The sequence below is a fragment of the Physeter macrocephalus genome, chromosome 11 (assembly GCF_002837175.3).
Source record: "Physeter macrocephalus isolate SW-GA chromosome 11, ASM283717v5, whole genome shotgun sequence".
Classification (NCBI taxonomy): Eukaryota; Metazoa; Chordata; class Mammalia; order Artiodactyla; family Physeteridae; genus Physeter; species Physeter macrocephalus.
The window spans coordinates 106641038-106663537 of record NC_041224.1 but is presented as its reverse complement, the minus strand read 5'-3'; the positions used below and the strand labels follow the sequence as shown (position 1 = coordinate 106663537).

The 22500-nt window shown below is 37.5% G+C and overlaps 1 gene segment (V, D, J or C); it reads right to left on the bottom strand.

The window, feature by feature from the left end:
- Positions 1 to 22500, bottom strand: part of LOC102993450 (T-cell receptor alpha chain constant-like) — a 369182-nt gene that overhangs the window by 306474 nt on the left and 40208 nt on the right. Inside the window, 1 exon segment of the C gene segment in view lies at positions 16458 to 16460. Within this exon segment, the coding sequence occupies positions 16458 to 16460 (3 nt within the window).

Here is a 22500-nt window from a genome sequence, read left to right as displayed (position 1 = left end):
AATTTCTCCTTTCAAGTTGGAACTGCAGCATTTAGTGACTGTTCTCACCAGCACCCAATTCTGCAGTGATTCTTACACTGTTCTGTAATGTTTGGAAGCAGGTAAAATTTTTAATAAAAACTTATACTGTTTGGTTACACGTACATATATAGGAACATAAAATACGACAAAGACATTGTGATAGTGGGAAATAGATTCATATATAAAAATAATTTCCAGATGGTTGAAATATTTTGTTGTTAAAAAACAAAATGATACAACTATTGGCTAAAAATCTGGGAATATTTGTATATATTTGGATTATGGGAGATATCCTTAAGCAAGGTAGAAATCCAGAGGTTTTAAATAGGACAGACATATTTGACTATATAAAATTTAAAGTATATTCAAAGGCAAAAGGTACCATGCCACATACTGTAAAAAAGTCAGAAAACAAACAATAGACTGAGGAAATGAAAGAAAAATTTACACCCCCTAGCATACATTTATTAATGAGAAATAAATAACCTAAAAGAAAAATGGACAAAGATACAAAAGGCAATTCACAGAGGAGACAATCCAATTGGTCATAACTTCTGATCTCACTAAGAGTCAGGGAAATGCAAATTAGAGCATCAATGAGTTAATTTTTGCCTACCATATTTGTAAAATTGAAACAATTTACATTATCCCAAACTAATGAGAACAAAGGGAAAAGGAAATTCACACAAATTGCTCGTGGGACTGTGAAATGCTTCAACTTTATTTCAAGGTAATCCAAAAATGTCTGCTAAAAATAAACATAGAGATATCCTTTGATCCAATAAGCTAATTTTTAGAAATCCAGCCTAAAGATATAAACTATGCAAATATATAGTTATTTATTGCAGCAGTAGTCCTAAACTGACAAAACTGAATATCTATCAATAAAGAAATGCTTTAATAGATTATGGTACATCTATACTGTGGATAACAAGACATTAATTAAAGTAAATAAGTCAGAATAATATCTGCTGACCTGTAGGGATACCTATGATTATACTATGTGAAAAATAAAACGTTTTATATATATATATATGTATGCATATATAGCAATAAAAACAAAGCAATAAGCATATAAACCAAACAACCAACCACTACATATATAGGACTATATGTTGTTTATATTTATATAAGCAGGGAGAATGGTGGGAAAGACACTCACCAGGTATTAAAATTGTTCACCTCACAGGGATGAGAGACAGGGATGAGTGAGGATCAACTCTTTCTTTATATATTTTTGTATTTCTTCATTTATTATAATAAGCAGTAGTGCTTTAAACTTTATTAAAAGTTTAAAGAAAAAAGAAAAATAATTAGATTAAAAGAAAATGCTGTGTTTTTTTTCTTTAATCTGTTAAGATTTAAAGGTGAGAGTCAATTTTAGGACTGTGGATTGAAAACATTCATTGAATTCAGTTTGAGATGGTTTTTCCTGTAACAAAGTTATATGTTTCCTTTCCATACTTGTTACGTTGCTCACAGTTTCTAATCTTCTTTTCAGTTTAGGGTCTGTGGGTCTTCCCCAGCCCCTGAAGCAGGTGAGTCTGGGGTACAAGCTCTGAGGTTTTAGTCTTACAGTTTTTATTGTTCCTTTTACTGTGAGCATCCTGAGTGCACAGAAATACCCCCTCCAGTCTCCTGGCCTCACAGCTGACGTGGTACGAATGACAGTGTTGGCTGCTTCCTGCAAGTGCACAGAAAATCGTCCATTCCTGGAGGCTGCTGAACTTTGAAAAATCACTTCAAATATCTTCCCACAGGGATGCCGCCCAAACCAAGAGGGAAAATAGCTGGATTACTTGAAAAGTATTTGCAGTTCAGAGCCACAGACTTCCCTTCTTGTGTAAAGATCTCAGGTTGGGATAGGATGACTCTTTGGGTGCTGCTGAATCCTGCAGAGGACAGGGCAGGTTGGCTATGTGACTCACAGTGAGGCGGTTCTGAACAGCGTGTTTAGAACCCCTTGGAACCCCTGTATCTGAAGAAGGTTGCAGAAGACATTGCATAGCCTGATGTCTATTACTCCTTTTCTCTCCCTGGCCTGAAGCATCTTTCAGATGCTCCCACCTCAGGACCCTCCGGGTGACTCAGTCCCTGCTGAAGAAGATGGAGCCACAACTTCCTCTGCAAGCAGGGGCAGCATGTGTGGGCAGTCTTCTGATCTCCCTGAGTAAAATCTGTCTTGTTCTGCCAAGCCCAGGGCCCCACTCTGCTCTGTGTGCATGACCAGCCTCATGAAGAGCACTGCAGTTGTATGACGCTGCAGCTGCATAACTGGAAACGGGGAATCCAGTACAATATGCTGATGTTCCATCTTATCACGACTCCCCACAGTTATCTCAATTTAATGCCTGTTTCGTTTCCTATTAAACACACATTAGGCTTGATTCCCTGTTGTTGAATATTTTGAATAGAGATAAGCTTCTTTGGTTGGAGAGAAAGGAGGGAAGGAAAAAATTGGCAACATCACCATGGTGTTGCATTATTGGAAAGTTTATAAATATGGGGGAGAGGGTTTTTTTTTTGCTGTTTATTTTTCACAATAGCTATAAGAACCAGGCCAAATGAGAGGCAATTTATATAAGAAGCCATATATTCAGATTTGCTTGGGGTATCAGGTTTCTGTGAAGAAAGCTTTCCTCCTGGTCACAAAGTGTGCTGGCAATGAGAAACAAGAAAAACCTAGACTGAAGTTAGAAGAACCTTCTAATTAAAGTCAGAAGACTTGACTTGTGTTCCATTCTACCACTTACTAGTCACGTGATGTTGGTAAATTAATCTTTCTGAACCTTGGTTCTCTACCTTATAAAGAAATAGTGTAATTACCATTGATATTATTAACTATAGACTATTGATACAATGATTTACTTTGCGTGAATTAAAAAGGAATAAAATGATCTCTATCAACATGGCTAGTCTTCAAGTCCATTTTGTTGAGTAAAATAAAAGGAAGTTGCTGAGTAAAACATTAGTCTGTTAACACTTATGTAAAAATGCCACAAAATAATAGTATTTATTTTCCATGAGTACATGTATACATACATGTCCACACTAATTATGAAAAAGGGCCTTAACCTATATTACAAACCTAGTGCAGCATTTACCTCTGAGAAAAGAGACCAGAAGAAGATGTGAGCAGAGAGGACTTACTCCTTATCTGTAATGTTCCAACTTTTTAAAAATAAGAAGGTAATCATCTCTTATATGTGCAAATTAAATTAAGTATACAACTTTTTTTATCGAAGTATAGTTGATTTACAGTGTTGTGTTAATTTCTGCTGTACAGCAAAGTGATTCAGTTATACATATGTACACATTCTTTTCCATATTCTTTTCCATTATGGTTTATCACAGGATATTGAATATAGTTCCCTGTCCTATATAGTAGGACCTCGTAGTTTATCCATTCTATATATAATAGTTTGCATCTACTAATCCCAAACTCCCAGTCCATCCCTCCCCCACCTCCCCTTGGCAACCAGAAGTCTGTTCTCTAGGTCTGTGAGTCTGTTTCTGTTTTGTAGGTAAGTTCATTTGTGTCATATTTTTGATTCCACAATATATAACTATTTTTAAACAAAGACAAGACAAAACTAATTGTCAGGATTATAGCTTTACCTAACCTTCCTTCTTTGAAACCAGAAATGATTTCCCATGAGAGGTCAATGGAGATTTCTGAGTTTTTGGTACAATCAGTTCAATCTTCCACCAACTGGGTCTACTACAGAGCAAAGAGCTGAAGGTTGTTTTTTCTTATTTGTCCATATCAAAGATGAGTTAGAGACACAAAGGGCATTCCAGTGGAGGCTCTGTCAGTGGGCCTGGGAGAACTAAGGAAGAGGATTTGGGGGCAGTGAACCAGAAAGCTGGTGCCTCCAATCAAGACAGAAGGAAGAGCCGGGGGCACTGAGCTGGGGTTGAGAAGAGTCCTCAGTTATTTAACACTGGCTACAAACTTTGGAGCTAAGAGTCTTTTGAAAACTTTATTTATGTGGAAACAAGTCCGTAATTATTGCATGAAAAAGTAAAAATTAAAATGCTGAGAAACATAATATCTTAAATAAATTCCTATTTTCATTTTTGCATCAGACCTTCCAGTTTTTATCTATGTGCTTCAATTGTTTAATATTAGTGTTAAGTATAGTGTGGTTACAAATATGTACTCTGTTTTACTTAACTGTATGTCAAGAGCATTTCCACGTTGTTGTAGTCTTAGATCACTAAACGGTTTTACAACATTCAGTCAAACTCCTCTAAATGGCTGAAAATTTCTTACTACTGTATTTTCTCGCCTAGAAGATTTTTTCATACTTAAAATTAACCCTAAATGTAAATTCTGATAAATGAATCAAAGATACAAACTGTTTAAATGAATCTTATAATCCCTTTCCAAGTTGTTCACTATGTAAAGATATATTAATACATTGTATTGCTACCAACAGGGTACGAATAGAACAATTTCCCACAAACTGAAGGGAAGAGGTGTTACTCTCCTTAAATTCTTTTATACCTTCATGAACAACAGCCTCAGAGTTCAATTTTTAAAGAAGATAGCTTTAAGCAGATCTTTGACAATTATTTTCTAACCACAGAATTTCTCAGCCTTTTTTAAACCCAAGTTTCTTTTTGTAAAAGAAAACGTTGTTAAAAATCTGACTTGCTATCTTATTTCCAAGCCCCTCTTAATGGCTGGTGCAGTTATTCAGCCGCAGTGAGGCAGCTGCAGGCTTCACTGTGAACTGCAGGAGCCCGATGATTCCAGCCTGGAAGCCACAGTGTTCTGGTGCTGACGCACTTTATACTGAATAAGGCTCTAAATCTTCCTTTGTCTTTTACATTCCATACAACACCGTGCAAACAAAGATGCTAGGCTTTGCACAGACCGGGATTGGATGGTAGTAGTCAGTTAGAAGAGTGGTTTGAACCATTGCAGCAGGTGGCAGATGTCCTTCAGCTCAAGCAGCCTGTGTGAGAACTTACCTCACCCACTTGGCCTCCCACCTCCACCTGGAAAGCGTGGTGATGGCCACCCAAGCAATTTCTCTCTTCTCACCCACCATCTAATGACAAACCTCTTCCTCTTCCCTTTCGTCTTGTGAAGAACTAGCTCCTGCTCCTGTTCACAACTTGAGAACTACCCAACTGCCCATGGCCGTGAGCTCAGAAACAAGTGTCAGGCTCCTTTGTTCTCTAAAGGTTTGAATTGCTGAGCATGTACTTCCATGCCTGGCATGTTTACAGGGGACCCCTGGGCAAAGAAGCTGCCTCTGGATCTTGGATGTGTGTTTTTAGGGTTTCATTTATTATTATTATTTTTTGCCAGTGTGGTATAAAATAGATCCTCAGACACTGAGAGAAAGGTCCTTTGAGGCCAAAGTAAATATTGAGAAAGAGAAAAAAGGATATCTACCATGTGCTGAGCACCCAGGACACACCAGGCAATTAACCAAAGGGTTAAAGGCCATGTCTCATAAAAACTTATAGAGTTACTATCTCTAATTTCAGAAAATGGGAATTCCAAAAGCTTAAGCTATTTGCCTACAACTAAACAGCTATCATGTAGTTAGAGCAGAATTTTCCTGATCCAATATCTCCAAATTACTATGACGTGTCTTGAAAAAAAAAAATCAGTGTGGTTTTGTGTGCCACATTCTGCTTCCTCCTGTGCGCTGATGTTCTTGTACAGCTGCCCTATGCAGCGATCTCCTTGTGCTTCCTCAGGGCACAGTGATACAGGGCAGTGTCTGAATGTAACACCCTTTTGATGTACAAATTTGTTGTATTTGCTGTATTCTCTGAATGAAATCTTTCTGTGGCAAAACTGGCGTATCCTTTTCCAGAGTATCCCCACCCTCTGTAGAGAATATATTCCGGTGCCTGGTTTGGATACTGTCGATACCAGTAGAGATCAACAAAGTTCATAGATGAAGTATAATAATTACAAAGGAGGCTCACAGTCTTCCCCGCTGTTCCAGACACTTCAGTCTCCTGGGGTCTGATCCAGTCTGCTCTCCCAGGCCCTGCAACATAAAGCACACATCAGCCAAGGGTCATTCTAGCTGCCTCATCCAGGAGCGCAACTCAGGTGCAGGATGGGACTCAGTTACCAAGAAAGGCCAGTGCTAGAAGTGAAGTGAAGATAAACTTAATATTCATTTTTTCTTCTGGATTCCTCATTAATGAGTTTACATTATTCAGTGGCTGCTTCCAAAATGATAGTGTCTCGTAATCAAGTCACTGGGAGGGGATTTCTGGAGGGTTCTTATTGTGATTCACAGGTCAGAAATGGGAGGAGCTCAACTGAACTACATAAGGAGATTTTTTTCTTTTTTGAAGGAACAGAAATATCTCCGCTTGCAGTGACTTTGAGAAACACCAGTTCTTTGAAATAATGTGAACTCCCCACATCCCTCTAGTCTTATTTTTTCATGTTCGTGAACATACATGAAATGGAAAGTATAAATGCTAAACAGTTCACAGTGGTCATTTCTGTAGGTTGAGGTTATAGATGTTCCTCTAATTTGTTTTTTTCTTTTACAACAAATAAATATTAGTCTTATATTTATTTTGGTGAGAGGCTACTCTTTTGAGATGCAAATTCAGTTGGTTCTTGTTACAGTAGGAAACAGGAAAGAGTGAAAAAGAAACTGTCCCCATTTCAGCTGCATTATTCCCGCCAGGACAGCTAAGTCTGGTGTCTAAATTGTAAGTTCTCCATATCCCTGAGCCAGTGACCAGCTGTGGCAGCACTTAACATGTTCTTTGCGTCTCAGGGGTATTCTTGAAAAAACAGACCAACAAACACACAAACAAAAAAGTTTGCCACCAATGTTTTCTTTTGAAATTATAGATAGATCCATCAAAATGAAAAAAAGAAATAGAAAAAAAGGAGAGGGGGGTCATAGTCTGTAATATTAGAGTAGCTTCCTTGAGTGAGAAAGGGGAGAGGGGCATGTTTGGTCTGACTGATGGGTGGGAGGACCTGCTGGTCACGGAGACCTGTGTTTTAAGTGGCATCAGTGCCATTTGTGGAAAGAGCCCATTAGGTACAATGTGGTTACTGTAATAAGACTAACTGATACTAAGTACCATTTATTGAATACCTACTATAGGCAGGAAGGCTGAGAATGGGTCTCAGGGGGCTTTCCTTTTGGTGTAGTCACCTGGAAGTCTTGCCCAAATTCCCTTTATGGCATCTCAGGAATTGGCTCCTTATCTCCCTGAACTAGGCAGTATCAGGATGTGTAAATGCCTTCCTTGTGCAGCTCCAAACTAGTGCAAGGAAAAGTGCTCAAATTCTCCAGCGGAGGTTTTGGTCATGAAAGATGCCTTTCCATCAAAGTGCCAGATGCATGTATTTTGAGATATAGAATCAGGGCCTTGGGAGCTTAGAAGAATGCGTACTTTCATTTATTTTTTGAGTATATCTCCTGAGGACTTTCTGGTGATATCGCGAAGATATGGGATATTCTGTATCCAGGTGTGTCAGACAAGGACAAAAAGCGGCAGGTGGTGAGGAGAGCCTTAAAAACCCTGTGGAATAGGGAACGTAATTTTTAAGGCAGAAGCTTAAAGAAAACAGCATAATTAATTTAGTGGGAATTAGACTATGAACATTGAGGAACAGGGTGATGGCACTGTTCTGTTTCTTTAACTTCATATTATCCTATAAACACTTTTGATATCACTTTATAATCTTTATACTTTAGAGTATTTTATTTATTATTTATTTTTTTAAACATCTTCATTGGGGTATAATTGCTTTAAAAGGGTGTGTTAGTTTCTGCTTTCCAACAAAGTGAATCAGTTATACATATACATATGTTCCCATATCTCTTCCCTCTTGCGTCTCCCTCCCTCCCACAGAGTATTTTATTTTTAACATACTCTAACAAGTAGGCTCCATCCTATGGCTGAATATTTAAGTTGTTTTAAAATTTTGAATAAAGCACCTCAAGTTTCATGTTTATTGTTGTTTTTTCTTCTAGTAAATTTTCTCCTTAGGGAAAATTCAGTGTAATTCATGAGACTCATGACTATTTACATAGCCATCTGCTAGGGGTGAAAAGGACCTACTTTATCCTGATGAGCTGTAGCCAAGAATGACAGGGAGTTTGACCAGGTAAAAGCCATGTTGCAGTTTGTCACAGATGGGCATTGAGTTCAGCCTATATGTGGGAAGTCTCATAAGATCCCCCTCCTTACCATGCATGAAAGGAGTATCTAAAATTATGAAATATTTTAAACAGATTGAATAGTGGATCAAATAATGTAATAGACTTCCTTTACCCTCTACATGAATTTTATTAACATTAAAAATGTGTCATAATTTATAAGCATTTATATACAACTGTGTGTTTAATACACTGGAGACTAAGTGTCTAACAGGCATTGTGTATGGGAAAACTTGAGGGCATGTGGACTGTAAATTGCTGAGAGTAAGATGATTTCTACAGTGAATAATAAGAGTTGATACTGCAATTTTTATTTTTGAATTTTTGGCCTTGTACCCATCTTGAGGATTAAGGGTGGGGAGGGTGATAAGATAAAAATCTAGGTTACATACAACTTTTGAGGAACACACCTCCTGCATGAAGGATGGCCACCTGCAGAGTGATGAGTCATTGGCCTCCTAGATCTTTTCTCCCCAGGGCTTCAAATGAAAAAATAAATACATTCTCCTTTTGTCTTCATTTTTTGATATTTGCCTTAGAAACACTGGGGAGACTTACACAGTATTTCCCACTTCGATTTTGTAGACTTAAATAAATGAAAGCTGAGTCCTCTTCCCATCTCCTTTTCCCGGTTTCTGGCTCTTGGTGTAGATAGAAAAGGAGGAAAGAAAAATGGGCAGAGGTGTGTGCAGGCTGAAGAATGGCGGGAACATTCTATTACATTTTACCCTATTTCTTCCTTTGAACGATTATCTGCTGTTTTCCTACAGTTTCCTCATTTCCTGGGCAGTGCAATCTGAACTGTGCTCAACTGCAATGCATTTTTTAACAAACTCATGAGCCCAAGTTGCCTTCACTGTCTGCACTCTTCTACAGAGACAGGGTATTAAATCATTCCACTTACAGGTTGGTCTTTAAAATCAATTATCAGGAGAAATAGGTCATTTTGTAACTTTAACACCTTCCCAATTTAAGGGATAGCATTAATTTACAGTGCTTTGAAGAGCTAACAGTAAAAAAATCTCGTTTTAATGTCGTGTCATTTGGCCATGTATAGTTCTTGTTGTAATCCAGCTAACACTGTGTGTGTCAGATAATAACCATACAATGCAGTTTCAGTTTACTGGAATTTTTGGTATTTTAAAATGAAGCATATTGTATTTTTTCTATTTCTGAAGTAATGTTCAGTATTGAGCTACTTGCAGGTAGTTTAAAAAATAAAGAATATTATAAAGCAGAAAAATAATAAACAGTGGTAAGCCCGGTACCCAAAGACAACTAATACTGCTGCAAACATTTTGGTGTTATTTTATTCACCTGTTATTGTGAACATGTTATTTTATTCATATGTCAAACACGTTACTGATGTTCTGTGTACTTTTCTGGTATATAACTGTGGTCATAATGTGCATAAATTTTTCCCCTATGATATTTAACATGGGGCATGTAATGGAGAAAGCATAGCCTTTGGAGTTGGATAGACTTGATTTCAAATTCTATTAGTTATTTTTGTGGGGGGATACCTTAGTCTTTCTGAATTTGCATTTCCTGATCTGTTAACTGTGAACAGGAACAGTGATCCATCAGAGTTATTCTGAAAATTTAATGAAGTAGCATTCGCAAAGTACGTAGTATTTACTCTCAATAAACAGTTGTTTCCGTTGCAAACTCTTTGTAAATACAATATATATTATTACAGAATATTTCATTGAAAGAATATACCATAACTTAACTAAGCTAAGCTTATGTTAGTTTTGCATAACTTAGGTTGGGTAACACCTTTCTTTTGGGAGACTGCCTAAGATACTAAGATTTCAAATTATTGTGTAACATCTTGAGAAAATACTACTGTATCACTTTCATGAAGCACCTAGTATAAACAACAACCCCCAAATCAAGGGAGTAAGTAAGAATACTGCAAACGGGGAAGAAAAACTTTTGTTTGAATCAAGCAATGATGCTTTCTGGTTCCCACTTTTTGTTCTTTGCTATAAGTCCAGCAAAAAAAAAGTTGCAGGCAAAACTCTACCTGTAAATATGTCTATTGTAGGTGGGAATATAAAACCAAAAATAAACTGAACTTTTCATCCATCCATACTGTCAGGCAAAGTCCATAATGGGTGGTGTACACACTAGTTGCTGGTGCAATCCTGGTAAAAGGGCTTTCTTTCTACCACAGGGTATAATGGTGTGGTAATGGAGCTGGTATTGTATGAGGGACCCTCTAAAAATATAAGCTATGCTGACTCCATACCAAAGCACTAATACAGTGATATGGTTCAGTCTGAGGTGGGACTCGGTAAGCTGCATGAATCATTGTCAATGTAGGCACTAGGGTCTTGACCAACAGTTGCTTTTCCTTACAGTTTATTTTTGAGGGCATGCTTGATTTAGCAAGTCACACATCTAACAGTTGCAGGAGGCTCAGCTGTAGCATTTGGGAACAGGCTGCAGGTGACTAGAGAGCACTGTGTCTCCGCTGCACAGAGGTAGGTAGCTGAGTCTCCGGGCTTGGTGGCTGTGATGTGCAGGGTGCTGAGAAGTTCTTTCCTGTCTAATGTGCCTCTCAATCTTCCTGACTTCTTCTCAATCCCAGCTGAACTTAGTATAAACAGAAATGTGAAAGCTTTCTCTTCCTGCTTATACCAATGCAGGCTTTGAAAGTTAGTCACTTTGCAACTGCAGTTGAGAGTTGCTCTGGTTCCCTCATGGACAACCAGAGATGGGGGGCTCTGTATCACCTTGTCATCACTGCTCACCCCTGTTTAGAAAAGAGCAACAAATAAATCAGCCAGAGAAAGAATGATGTCAGGTCAAATCTTCTTAGAGATCATACATATTCTCCACTAAAACCATAGATGCTCCCAGATAAGTGAGAATGAATTTCACTTTTCCCCCTTTTGTCTTCTGAGGATTAATCCTCAGGTTTTCCTGGTTGTCCCTCAGTTTTTATAGTAAAGCTACTCACAGCTCAGTTGAAGCCAGAAGATTAGTAGTGAAGCTTGTGGCCACGTCTCCATCCTTCACTTCTCGGGTTTGTTTTCACTGCCCCAAGCTTTTCCTGTTTTGAACCGACACCCGCTTTCCCCAGCACATGTGCGTGCGCGCGCGCACACACACACACACACACGCGCGCACACACACACACACACCATGAAAGGGAAATAGCAATTTGACTATTCAGCCAACCAGAAAAATAAGTATCATTTGGCTCTAATTCAAATTCAAATGCCTCCCATCAATCACTCAGGGGAGTCATTTAAAATAGAGCACTGCCATCTTGTGAGCTGGTGCAGAATAGCTGTAAACTTGAATCCACATATTTTACCAGTGATGATAGATTCTTCCAAAATTGTGTCACCATTTGAAGGACAGACTACCCAAAGCTACCCATAGCTCTAATAGTGGTTCTATGGCTCAGTGAAGGTGGAGGGGAACAGAACACCAGCAATTTAGAAAATGCTGTTAGTTCCAGTAGGAACACACGCTGTGGGGTTAGGCCTGAAACACTCTGTGGAGAGTTGGAACAGAAGAAATGATGGGGAGAGAGGCAAAAGTTCTTTCCAAAAATTCCTTTGAAGACTCACTATCCTGGAAATAAGAGAGCCACCAGAAAATAAACAACTCATTTATACTCCCAGGGTCTTCAAATATGGAAATTATTAAATATAAAATATCTATGTATGCAACATTAAAAAGATAATACAGGAAATCAACAATGAGCAAAGAACCAAGACTATAAAAACTGGCCAGGTAGATTTGATAAAGAACCAAATATAACTTTCATGAATGAAATAATATAATTCTTGGATGTAATAATTCAGTAGATGGGCCAAACAGTAGATTAAATAGAATTAAAGAGATAATTAGTGAATTGAAAGATAGATGTGAATTATCGTGAATTCAGTATAGCATAGAATCTCCAGGGAAGAGGCCTGAGAATCTACATTTTTAAACCAGCAACCCAGGTTATTTGTATAAACAGCCACATTTTAGAAATATTGCCAAGTCAAAGAGAAGATTTTTAGAAGCAGTTAGAAAGAAAAAGAGAGGTTATTGACAAAGAAATGGCAATAACACTGAGAGCAAACTTATCAAAATCAGCAATGGAAGCCATGATATACTGGAAAATGTCTTCAAAATGCTAACAGAAAATAGCTATTAACCTAGAATTACAAGTGAACTATCTTCAGGAATGAGGTTGGAATTAAGACTGCAGAAGTTTATCCCTGACAGACCTTCAATTCTAAAGGATGTACTACTGTAGGAAGGAGCAAAAACAATATCAGAAGGAAGGTCTGAGACGCCAGAAGGGATCATGATCAAAGGAACTGCTTTAAAATAATTCATCTGGGTGAGGGTGAGAGAGGAGGAAAGAGTATGAATGAAGAAAGATTGGTCATGCTGTGATTATCGATAATTGTTGAATTCCAGTGATATGTACCTATTTATGATGTTGTTCTTTCTTCTTTTGTGCATATTTGAAAATGTCCAGAATAAAACATTAATTTAAAAATATTATCTACTGAGATACTCTTGTCATTTTTTCTTTTAATCTACTAATGTTGGAATTATATGAATGGACTTTTCCTAATGTTAAGCCTTCCACACATTTCTAAAATAAACTCTAATTACTCATATTATTTTGTTATATATTCATTACAGTTTAGATTTGCCAATATTTTTAATTTGTATTTTTTTCAGTTATTTTCATGAATGAAATTTCCCTTTATTAAACTGTCAACTGTTTTTGTAAAAATCAAAGTTGTCATAACATCACAAAATGACTTAGGAAGATTTTTCATTTTTTTCTTTCCAAAATAATTTTTAAATGATGCTAATTATCTTTTAAAATATATTTTCATAAAACTGGACCTGGGATTGGTGTGTGTGTGTGTCTGTGTGTAAACATTTAGCTACTGATTCAATTTCTTTTTTTCTGATAGGTATATTCGGATTTTTTTCTTGAGACACTGTTGGTAAGTTTTTTTCCCCCAAGGAAATCAACTATTTTATCTACATTTTCAAATTATTGGCATGAGTTATTTCTACTGTTGTGCTCTTATAAATCTACTGTATATTTAATGATATTCTCTTCTCTTTCCCATTCCTAATGTTGTTTACTTGTACCATCTTCTTTCTCTTTCACCAGTTTGGTCAGAGGTTTATCAACATTATTAGTCATTTCAAATAATTTTTTGTTTTTTCTCTATTTTTCATTAAATTTTGTATTATTTTCTTTGGGATTTATTTGTTGCCCTTTTTGTACATTAAGTTGGTTGCTCAGTTCATTGACATTCAAACTTTCCTCTTTTCTAATACATACATTTAAGGCTAGAAATACCTTTTAGGTATTGTTTTAGCTGCATCCCACAAGTTTGATATGTGGTGTTTTCATTGTCACTAAATTAAACATTTGGGTTCTATCATAATATTTTCTTAAACCTATGAATTATTTAATAGTATGTTTTAAAGTATCCAAATATATGGGGAGTTTTGATTATGTTTTGGTGGTTTTTTTCTACTTCTGTTAGATTCTGTCAAGAGATCAGCTTTTTTATGAGTTTGGTTCTTTCGTTTTATTTTCTTTTCAGCCAAGTACAGGATTAAATTTTCTAAATATCTCATGAGTATTTGAAAATAATTTATAATTGTTGGGTGTAGGATTTGACATAATCCTAATATGGATATAATGCAATATAATGTGATAATGTGGACAAGCCACATTTTGTATATCTATTCATTAGTGGAGGGACACTTGGATTGTTTCATCCTTTTTGGCTATTAGGAATCATGCTGCTATGAACAATTATATGCAGGTTTTTGCAAACATGTTTTCAATCCTTAGGTAGACGCCTAGGAGTGTAATTACTGGGTCAAATGGTAACTATGTTTAACCAATTGAAGAACTGCCAAACTGTTTTCCAAAGTGGCTATATCCTGTAACATTGCTACCAGTGGTGTATGAGGGTTCCGATTTCTCCACATTCTCACCAACATTTATAATTTTCCATTAATATAAATTATGGCCATTCTAGTCAGCGTGATATAGTGTCTCACTGTGATTTTGATTTGCATTTCCCTAATGAATAGTGATGTTGAGCATCTTTTTTGTGCTCACTGGCCATTTATAGATCTTCTTTGGAGCAATGACTATTCAAATCCTTTGCCCATTTTTAAATTGGTATTTGTCTTTTCATTATTGAGTTGTCAGTTATTTTTTATATATTCTCAACACTGTATCCTCATCAGATACATGATTTGCAAATATAGTCTTCCATCTTGTGGGTTGTCTTTTCACTTTCATTTATGGGAAACTTTGTGACCTTTGATGCACAAAAGTTTTAAATTTTGATGAAGTCCAATTTATCTATTTTTTCTTTGGTTGCGTTGCTTTTGGTGTCATATCTAAGGAACTGTTGCATAGTCCAAATTTCACCTATATTTTCTTCTAAGAGTTTCTAGTTTTAGCTCTTACATTTAAGTCTTTGATCCATTTGAGTTAATTTTTGCTTATGTGTGTATTCTTTTGCACATGGCTATCTAGTTGTCCCCACACCATTTTCTCACTGAATGGCCTTGGCACCCTTATTGAAAATTAATTGGCCATAGATGTATGGATTTATTCCTGAGCTCTCAATTCTATTTCATTTATAGCTATCCTTTTTGTTTGTTTGTTTTAGATTGTTATTTATTTGTTTAAACACAAATACATTGAATACGTTTGACCTGTAACATTACGTAATCTTAAGGTGTAGAGTATCTTAATTGGATACATTTATATAGCATTGTAATATGATTGCCAATGAAGCAATATTTACCACATTACATAATTATAGTACACTCGTGTTTTATATATTCATTATTCTGTGCATTAGATCTCTGTGGCTTATTTACAACTTGTTACACTGATATCTATCCACTTTTAAGAGAAATATGTTAAATCTTCCATTGTGATTGTGTACCGATCATTTCTCTTTATATCCTGACAAAATAAGTAAGTAAATCTATTATATACATTAGAAATGAGGTGTGTTCATTAAGCAAAGAGCACGATCTTTGGGAGTTAAAGCCTTGAACATATGAGAGTTTGCAGTAATGGCAGGGCAGGGGACAGAGGTTGTGTGCACAATCACATTTCATGGCAAGAGGAACAGGAGGGGAGGCTGCACAGTGGCTGCTGTCCCCTTTGCAAGTTTGAGTGCAGGCTGCAGGTGCTTGGGGAGCACTGTGCTGCCAGCACAGAAGTAGGTGCCTGCATCTTTAGGCTCAGAGGCTGAAATGTTCAGGAAGCTGTCTTTTCTTGTTCCACTGAACTGAGCGGTCAGTTTCCCATTTCTGGTCAATTCACCAGCCTTATATAAGGTTATCAGTAGGATGGGGCCTCCCCCAGCATCCTGCTTGTACCATAGCAAGAGGTTTAATGTGCTTGAAGAATTGCAGTTCATGGAGACATCCTCTCCCTCCTGGATGGACATAAACTGAGGACTCTGATTCAGCTGTTGGCAACTCATGCCTGATTAGAAAGACAAAGGAAGGTATTCAAAATCATTTTTAGATCACCTTTCTCAGAGCTGTGATGGACACTCTACTCCCTAACTCCCTTGCCCTGCTTTTCCCTTTTCTCCCTCCCTCCTTCACGATTCTCCTTCTGTTTCCCTCTTTTCATAGACCCAGTTATACCTCACCTCCTTCCCTCACAGAATTTCTACCCCTTTAGAATTCCCTGATCAAGGCTCAGAAACCCTCAATACTCACATGTCAGCTGCAACCACAGGATTATTAATAAACCTTTAAGGAACATCCCCCTCACGTCTTTCAGCAAAGAGTTACTTCCTAAAAGGGTTTTTGCTTCAAGAAGCTCCTTTGGGCTTAGAGTAACACTGTAAATACCACCGTGATGTTAAAATATCTGTCCTGTGTATCAGCCAATCTGACTTCTAGGTGGAGGTTTCTTTGCATTTTGAGCTTAATTTGAAAGTTAATATGAATGGAAGCACTGCCCCCTTATGGCTAGTCACTAGATTGTTGTTCTTTCATTTAAGAGTTTTTAAAAAGAATTCTCCTATTTCTCCCATTCATCTGATGAACACTTATTGAGTACCCACTATCTGCCAGGGAGATATAGAGACATGAACAAGACAGACAGGAACGCTGCCCCTGGAAACCTTATAATATCTCTTTGGAAAATCAGTGAAAGCTAGACTTATGATTAAACATGGTGAACTAAAGACATATTTTTCTCTGTTCCTGTCTGAGAACCCGCTGGAATGAGAGTAAATTTTTTTTAGAAAGTTATAAACTCCAAAGGACTTATAGGACAGGTGAGGGATGACAGCAGGTGAGATGTTTTGGGAAATGAGAGTGAATAGACAAGTGGTAACTGGTTTAGACAACCGAAGGAAGTTGGATCCTAAGTGTCCACAGAGGGAAATGATTTTTAAAAATCCAGGTGTCCTGAAAGCCTAAAGTCTATTTTTATGAAGACATTTAATAAAGGGTCATAAGAGTCTGGGATGCTAGGCTCAGCTGAGAGTTAAGTGAGGCAAATACTTAAAAACAGAAGAACCAGAGCTGTCTTCTTTTGCTCAAATCACAGATTTATATCCCACTAAGTATGAAGGAGCATCTGGGATCAATAGACATTTGAAAAAAATCAACTTAACATGAAAGGCAAAGGCAAAAAAAAAAAAAGAGAGAGAGAGAGAGAGAGAGAGACAAGGACCCTTGGAGAGACAATGCAGGAAGAAGAAGTTTACTGTTGCTTATTAACACAGTGGTGTGAACATTCCAACTTTTCTTAAAGAAGAAAATAAAACTCTGAATAATAACAAAACCATATCTTCACAGGATGGAATTTTAGAGGGGAAGTTTTGCCTTAAAAAAATTGATCCCGAATCTTAGAATTTCAACCACCTAGGATCTGGGCTGAGTACCTGAGGAAGTCCTGATTTAGGTAAATGAACTTCCACCATGTACTGACCAGAGTATCTGTTTTATGGCCCACTGTGCTCCTCAGACTTAGGAGAGCAAGGAAATCTATTTCTGAGTTTCCAAGTGTCCTTTTCTCCTTCTAGTATCAATGCCAATTTTAGCTTTAGGTTTGCCTGAGATTCACTTCTGGTTGTGCATTTACCTTGTTTCTTCTCTATTCCTACTGTATAGTAGGCTTCTTAATATGAATCACTGCCCCCTACCAAGTAAAAATATTGATAACCTTACATTTCTTTTTTTGATGACTGAATTTTTTAATTGGGGAAATGCATTTTAAAAGAAAAAGAATAAACAAAAAACAGAAACATCTTCGTTTAGATAAAAACAAATTTGCATTAATCTGATACTATCTTAATGGAATGTAGCAGGCTCAGAGATGATAGGATGAGAGGAGTATCACTAGGGCTATTGCCCCGCCCCCCGTGATCATCACAGTTGCTTCAGTAAGAGCAATGAGGAGTTGTTGTTCCAGTCCTCCCTGAGACCTGCTGCCTCAGCCTTGATTGCATCCCCATTTCCTTGAGAATTCTGTCAATATATTTCTATCCCCGAAGGGAGAATAAGTCAGCTAGCGATGTGTGAGGGTGACGTCAACCACTGGGATAAACATGGTGTGCAATTCTGGGTCATCAATTTAAAGCTTTTTTTTTTTTTTGGTATATTGAAACAAATAAGGATATATTATAGAACATATCATATATTATATATTCTACAATATATTATAGATATATTATAATATATAATTAGATATATAGATATCTATATTATATATAGATATATATTGATATAGATAGATATATCTATATATAAAATATTATACATTATACAATATATAATATATGATATATTCTATACATTATAGAATAGAATGTAACACATGAATTTTATGAACATGAAACTTAAAGGAAATTTTATATATGTATATATAGGGGCCCATATCTCTCAGGTCTCCAAGAATACAGCCTCACTAGCTTAGACTGTTAGCAGTCATTTGTAGGGAAATTTTTTAAAACACTCAGGTTACTAAGATATATGTCATATATGTCTAAAGTTTGCAAACCACAACAACCTAAGAAATACCATTGCTGTGTATTCTAATTTATTCATTCAGATGATCTTCTAATTGGAATTGCTAATCAAGGCATAGCAAATGGTTGTAGTGATCTTGTTCAGGAAGAACATCCTGCAATAAAAGATTGAATTATTTCTATTTCAAGTTGTAAAAGAAGAAAGATACCAATCAGGAACCCCAGTAAAACAAAATGAAGTAACTATAGAGGGTACCCCTATAAAGTTCAGGAAACTGACAATTCCAGGGCTGCACACATTGGCTCAGGGGAGAGGTTTTGGGGTCCAAAAGGGCCTAGCTCAGTTACCTGGTAGGATCCGGAGCAGAATGCCCCAGTTTCCACCGTTTTCTGATATGCAGTTTGGGGAAGTGAGTGCAAAGTGTGACCTGCCTCCAGGCTCCAGGTCGGTGGGCAATGACCATGAGAAAATTTGTTCAGTGACACCTTATCAAAAGAAGTGGGCGGAGGTGAGACGAGTGGCCCCTATGTGTCTCTGGAGTGACTGTAGCCTCTGATGTGCTTCCCTAGAATTCAAGTTCTCAAAAGCGTTCCTTGATGGGAATTTTTCTGCCTCATCAGCAAAATGAAGATAATAATATCTCCGTTCGATGCCTTTTACTGTATTAAATCTAAATGAATATGGTTCTTTAAATGTGTATTGTACATAGTTATTGCAGTGATTGTTATGTAAATGATATCTGTCTTAGATAACAGATGCTGCAAATTATTATGTGTAGTGTCAAGCAGTAGAATCTTTATCCTTTTTCCTTTTTGAAGTATATTGTTATGAACAAATTTGAAAAAAAATGTCTTTTAAAAAAATAACTACACTATGGTGGTGGCACTCTTACTCACGGGAACTGCCCTACACATGGGCAGATGGCCTACGCTATGCCTTGGAAGTGTGGGAAATTGTTTTACCGTGAAACATCCTTCCTATCCAACTGTCACAGCAACTGAAAATGTACCATTTGATCTTTTCAATCTCCTCTAACATTCCTTTTCAAATACAATCTGGGGACAGCTAATCCAGCATGTTGCATTGAAATGTACATTAGGGTATAAACCACTCCATTTTAAAGACTGATTTGGGAAACGGATATGGAATCCATAAAGTGAAAGAAAATTATGGAAAGCAATTCAGTGACTAGAAACTTCAGGCTTTGGGTGGGCAAAAGGGGTATTAAAGGATCATGAGGTACACGAGGGGTTGGGTGAAAAGCAGGAGCAGAGATGGGAGGGAGGCGATAAAGGCACACGGATGGTGAAAGAGTAAAGACAAAATATTTACGTGTCCCAGTTCCATTCCATCTGGCCCTACATTCAGATCTTTCATCAACAACAATAAGACAAGTGAAAAAAGTCTGCAAGTTGAGCTCTGCCACAGGACTGAATATGACTTGTTTCTTTGTGAAGCTACATGAGAGGTGAAAGGCCAACTGGGTGTGGCTTCAGCCCGTGGGCAGTGAGAACAAGAGATGCCACGTTGTTGGAGAAGGAAGGCCAATATGAGACAAGATTAGGTATTGATCTACGTCTTTTCACCTTCTCTCTCTCTCTCTCCTGTGTCTATCCATCTGTTGGTCTACTTCTATATTTATAACATAAACTTAGAAAAAAGTATTGCCCCTGACTTTTCCCAGTATGACAATCTTGCTGTTCCAGTACTCATGGTATAGTCTTAATATGCCACAAACAACCCAATAAATGACTGAGAATTTCTTCCTATTAACAAGGTGTGTGAATAACAGATGGGAGAGAGTTTCCCTGGGACAATAAAGGCACAAGATGTGTGCATGGTTATGCAATCACTGACATTCATGCCATTCTCACCCCTGTTTGAGGTTCTACCTACTAAAAAAGTAACAATCACCAGAACCAACAGTAAAATTAAATTTCGGAATGAAGGTATAGCTTCCTTTGCTCTCGCTCTTTTCCCTCTCTTTTGGCAATGAGACAATAGCACCTTCCTTAGGCTCCTAATCTTGGCAAGTGTCCCAGACACTCCTCAGGAGCCCTGTGTCAGGGAGCATCTATGGTCCAGATGTATGGATGGGGACATCCTGTAGAGGTCTGGAGATCATTATGTGTCTCCTCTACAGAAGTAGATGCCTGAGTGGCTAGGCTGGGAGGCTGTGATATGCAGGGAACTTTGCTGCTTTTTCTCATCTGACTTGGCAGTTATTTTTCATTGACTCTTTTCTTCCCCAAATTTCCATAACACCATCAAGAAGATCAGACCTTCACTATGCTTTTGTCTGTACCAGTATAAGGCATGTGAAGTCTTTGATGAATTGTAGTTTATGGTGAAATCTTCTCCCTCTTGGATGATCAGGGACTGTGATCTGTGCTCCAGTTCTTGGCTACTGAGCCCTGTTCAAAAAAGACAAGGTAAAGAAAATATAGGAGACCCAATAAAATTTTCATGCCCATATTGGAAATGGTTTTTCTTTCTCCCGCCCCACTCCCCCCAAGCAGCAACGTTATCACGTCAACATAGAAGACTATTTCTTCTACTTGTTTCTGGCTCTCAAAATGGCCTTCCCAGGACAGAAGATAACTTAGTTCATGCCCTCAGGAAGCTGTGATCATCTCCTGACTCTCCTAGATTTAACCACATACTCATAGGCTGTCTGCAACTCCAATAGTACTTACAGAAGAGCCTCCATCCCTTGATTCCTTAGAAAACACAGCCGAATCAGGTTTTCTTGAATGGGTTTCCCCAGCAGAGGTTATTTTAGCTCAGTGGTCTCTCATTGGTGCAGGAGACTGCACCAATAAGAGACCAGACCTGGTTTCCTTTTTGTCCAGCACTGCGTAAACCTAACTCAAATACTTTTTAGACACTGCCATCCTTTGGCTAGACTGAGAAATGTTGAATAATTAATGATTTTTTCTAGAATTAATTTATATATGAGTTACATCTATTTATTGCAACAGAGTATGCTATTTCTTATGAGATATAGAAAATGTCCTGTAACCCTTGCATGCTTGAAACAGTTTCCTCTATGTAATTACGAGAAAGTGAAAAATTCTGCTCTCTGGAGTACTAATTATTTTTCAACATTTATCTCTGTCTGCTTTTGATTTCACTCTTTAAAAAAACTGCTATATTGAGGCATACTTGACACCTAATAAACTGCATATACTTAAAATGTACAATTTGATCATTTTTTACATGGGTGTACAAATGTGAAATCATTAGTACAATGAAGGTAGAGCATATGTATGACCCAAAAGTTCCCTTGTGGCCTTCTTATTTTTTTTTTTTAACATCTTTATTGGAGTATAATTGCTTTACATTGTTGTGTTAGTTTCTGCTGTATAACAAGTGAATCAGCTATACGCATACTTATATCCCCATATCCCCTCTCTCTTGTGTCTCCCTCCCTCCCTCCCTATCCCACCCCTCTAGGTGGTCACAAAGCACCGAGCTGATCTCCCTGTGCTATGCAACTGCTTCCCACTAGCTTTCTATTTTACATTTGGTAGTGTATATATGGCAATGCCACTCTTTCACTTCGTCCCAGCTTACCCTTCCCCCTCCCCGTGTCAAGTCCACTCTCTGCGTCTGTGTCTTTATTCCTGTCCTGCCCCTAGGATTTTTGCGTCTATGTTCATCAGTGATATTGGCCTGTAGTTTTCATTTTTTGTGACCTCTTTGTCTGGTTTTGGTATCAGGGTGATGGTGGCCTCATAGAATGAGTTTGGGAAAATTCCTCCCTCTGCTATATTTTGCAAGAGTTTGAGATGGATAGGTGTTAGCTCTTCTGTAAATGTTTGATAGAATTCACCTATGAAGCCAACTGGTCCTGGGCTTTTGTTTGTTTGAAGATTTTTAATCACAGTTTCATTTCAGTGCTTGCGATCGGTCTGTTTATATTTTCTATTTCTTCCTGGTTCAGTCTCGGAAGTCTGTGCTTTTCTAAGAATTTGTCCATTTCCTTCTGCTAACTTTGGGGGTTTTTTTGTTCTTCTTTCTCTAATTGCTTTAGGTGTAAGGTTAGGTTGTTTATTTGAGATGTTTCTTGTTTCTTGAGGTAGGATTGTATGGCTATAACCTTCCCTCTTAGAACTGCTTTTGCTGCATCCCATAGGTTTTGGGTCGTCTTGTTTCCATTGTCATTTGTTTCTAGGTATTTTCTGATTTCCCTTTGATTTCTTCAGTGATCTCTTGGCTATTTACTAGCTTTTGCTTGTCTTCAAACGTTTTAATTTCTCCATTGAATCTGAATGAGATT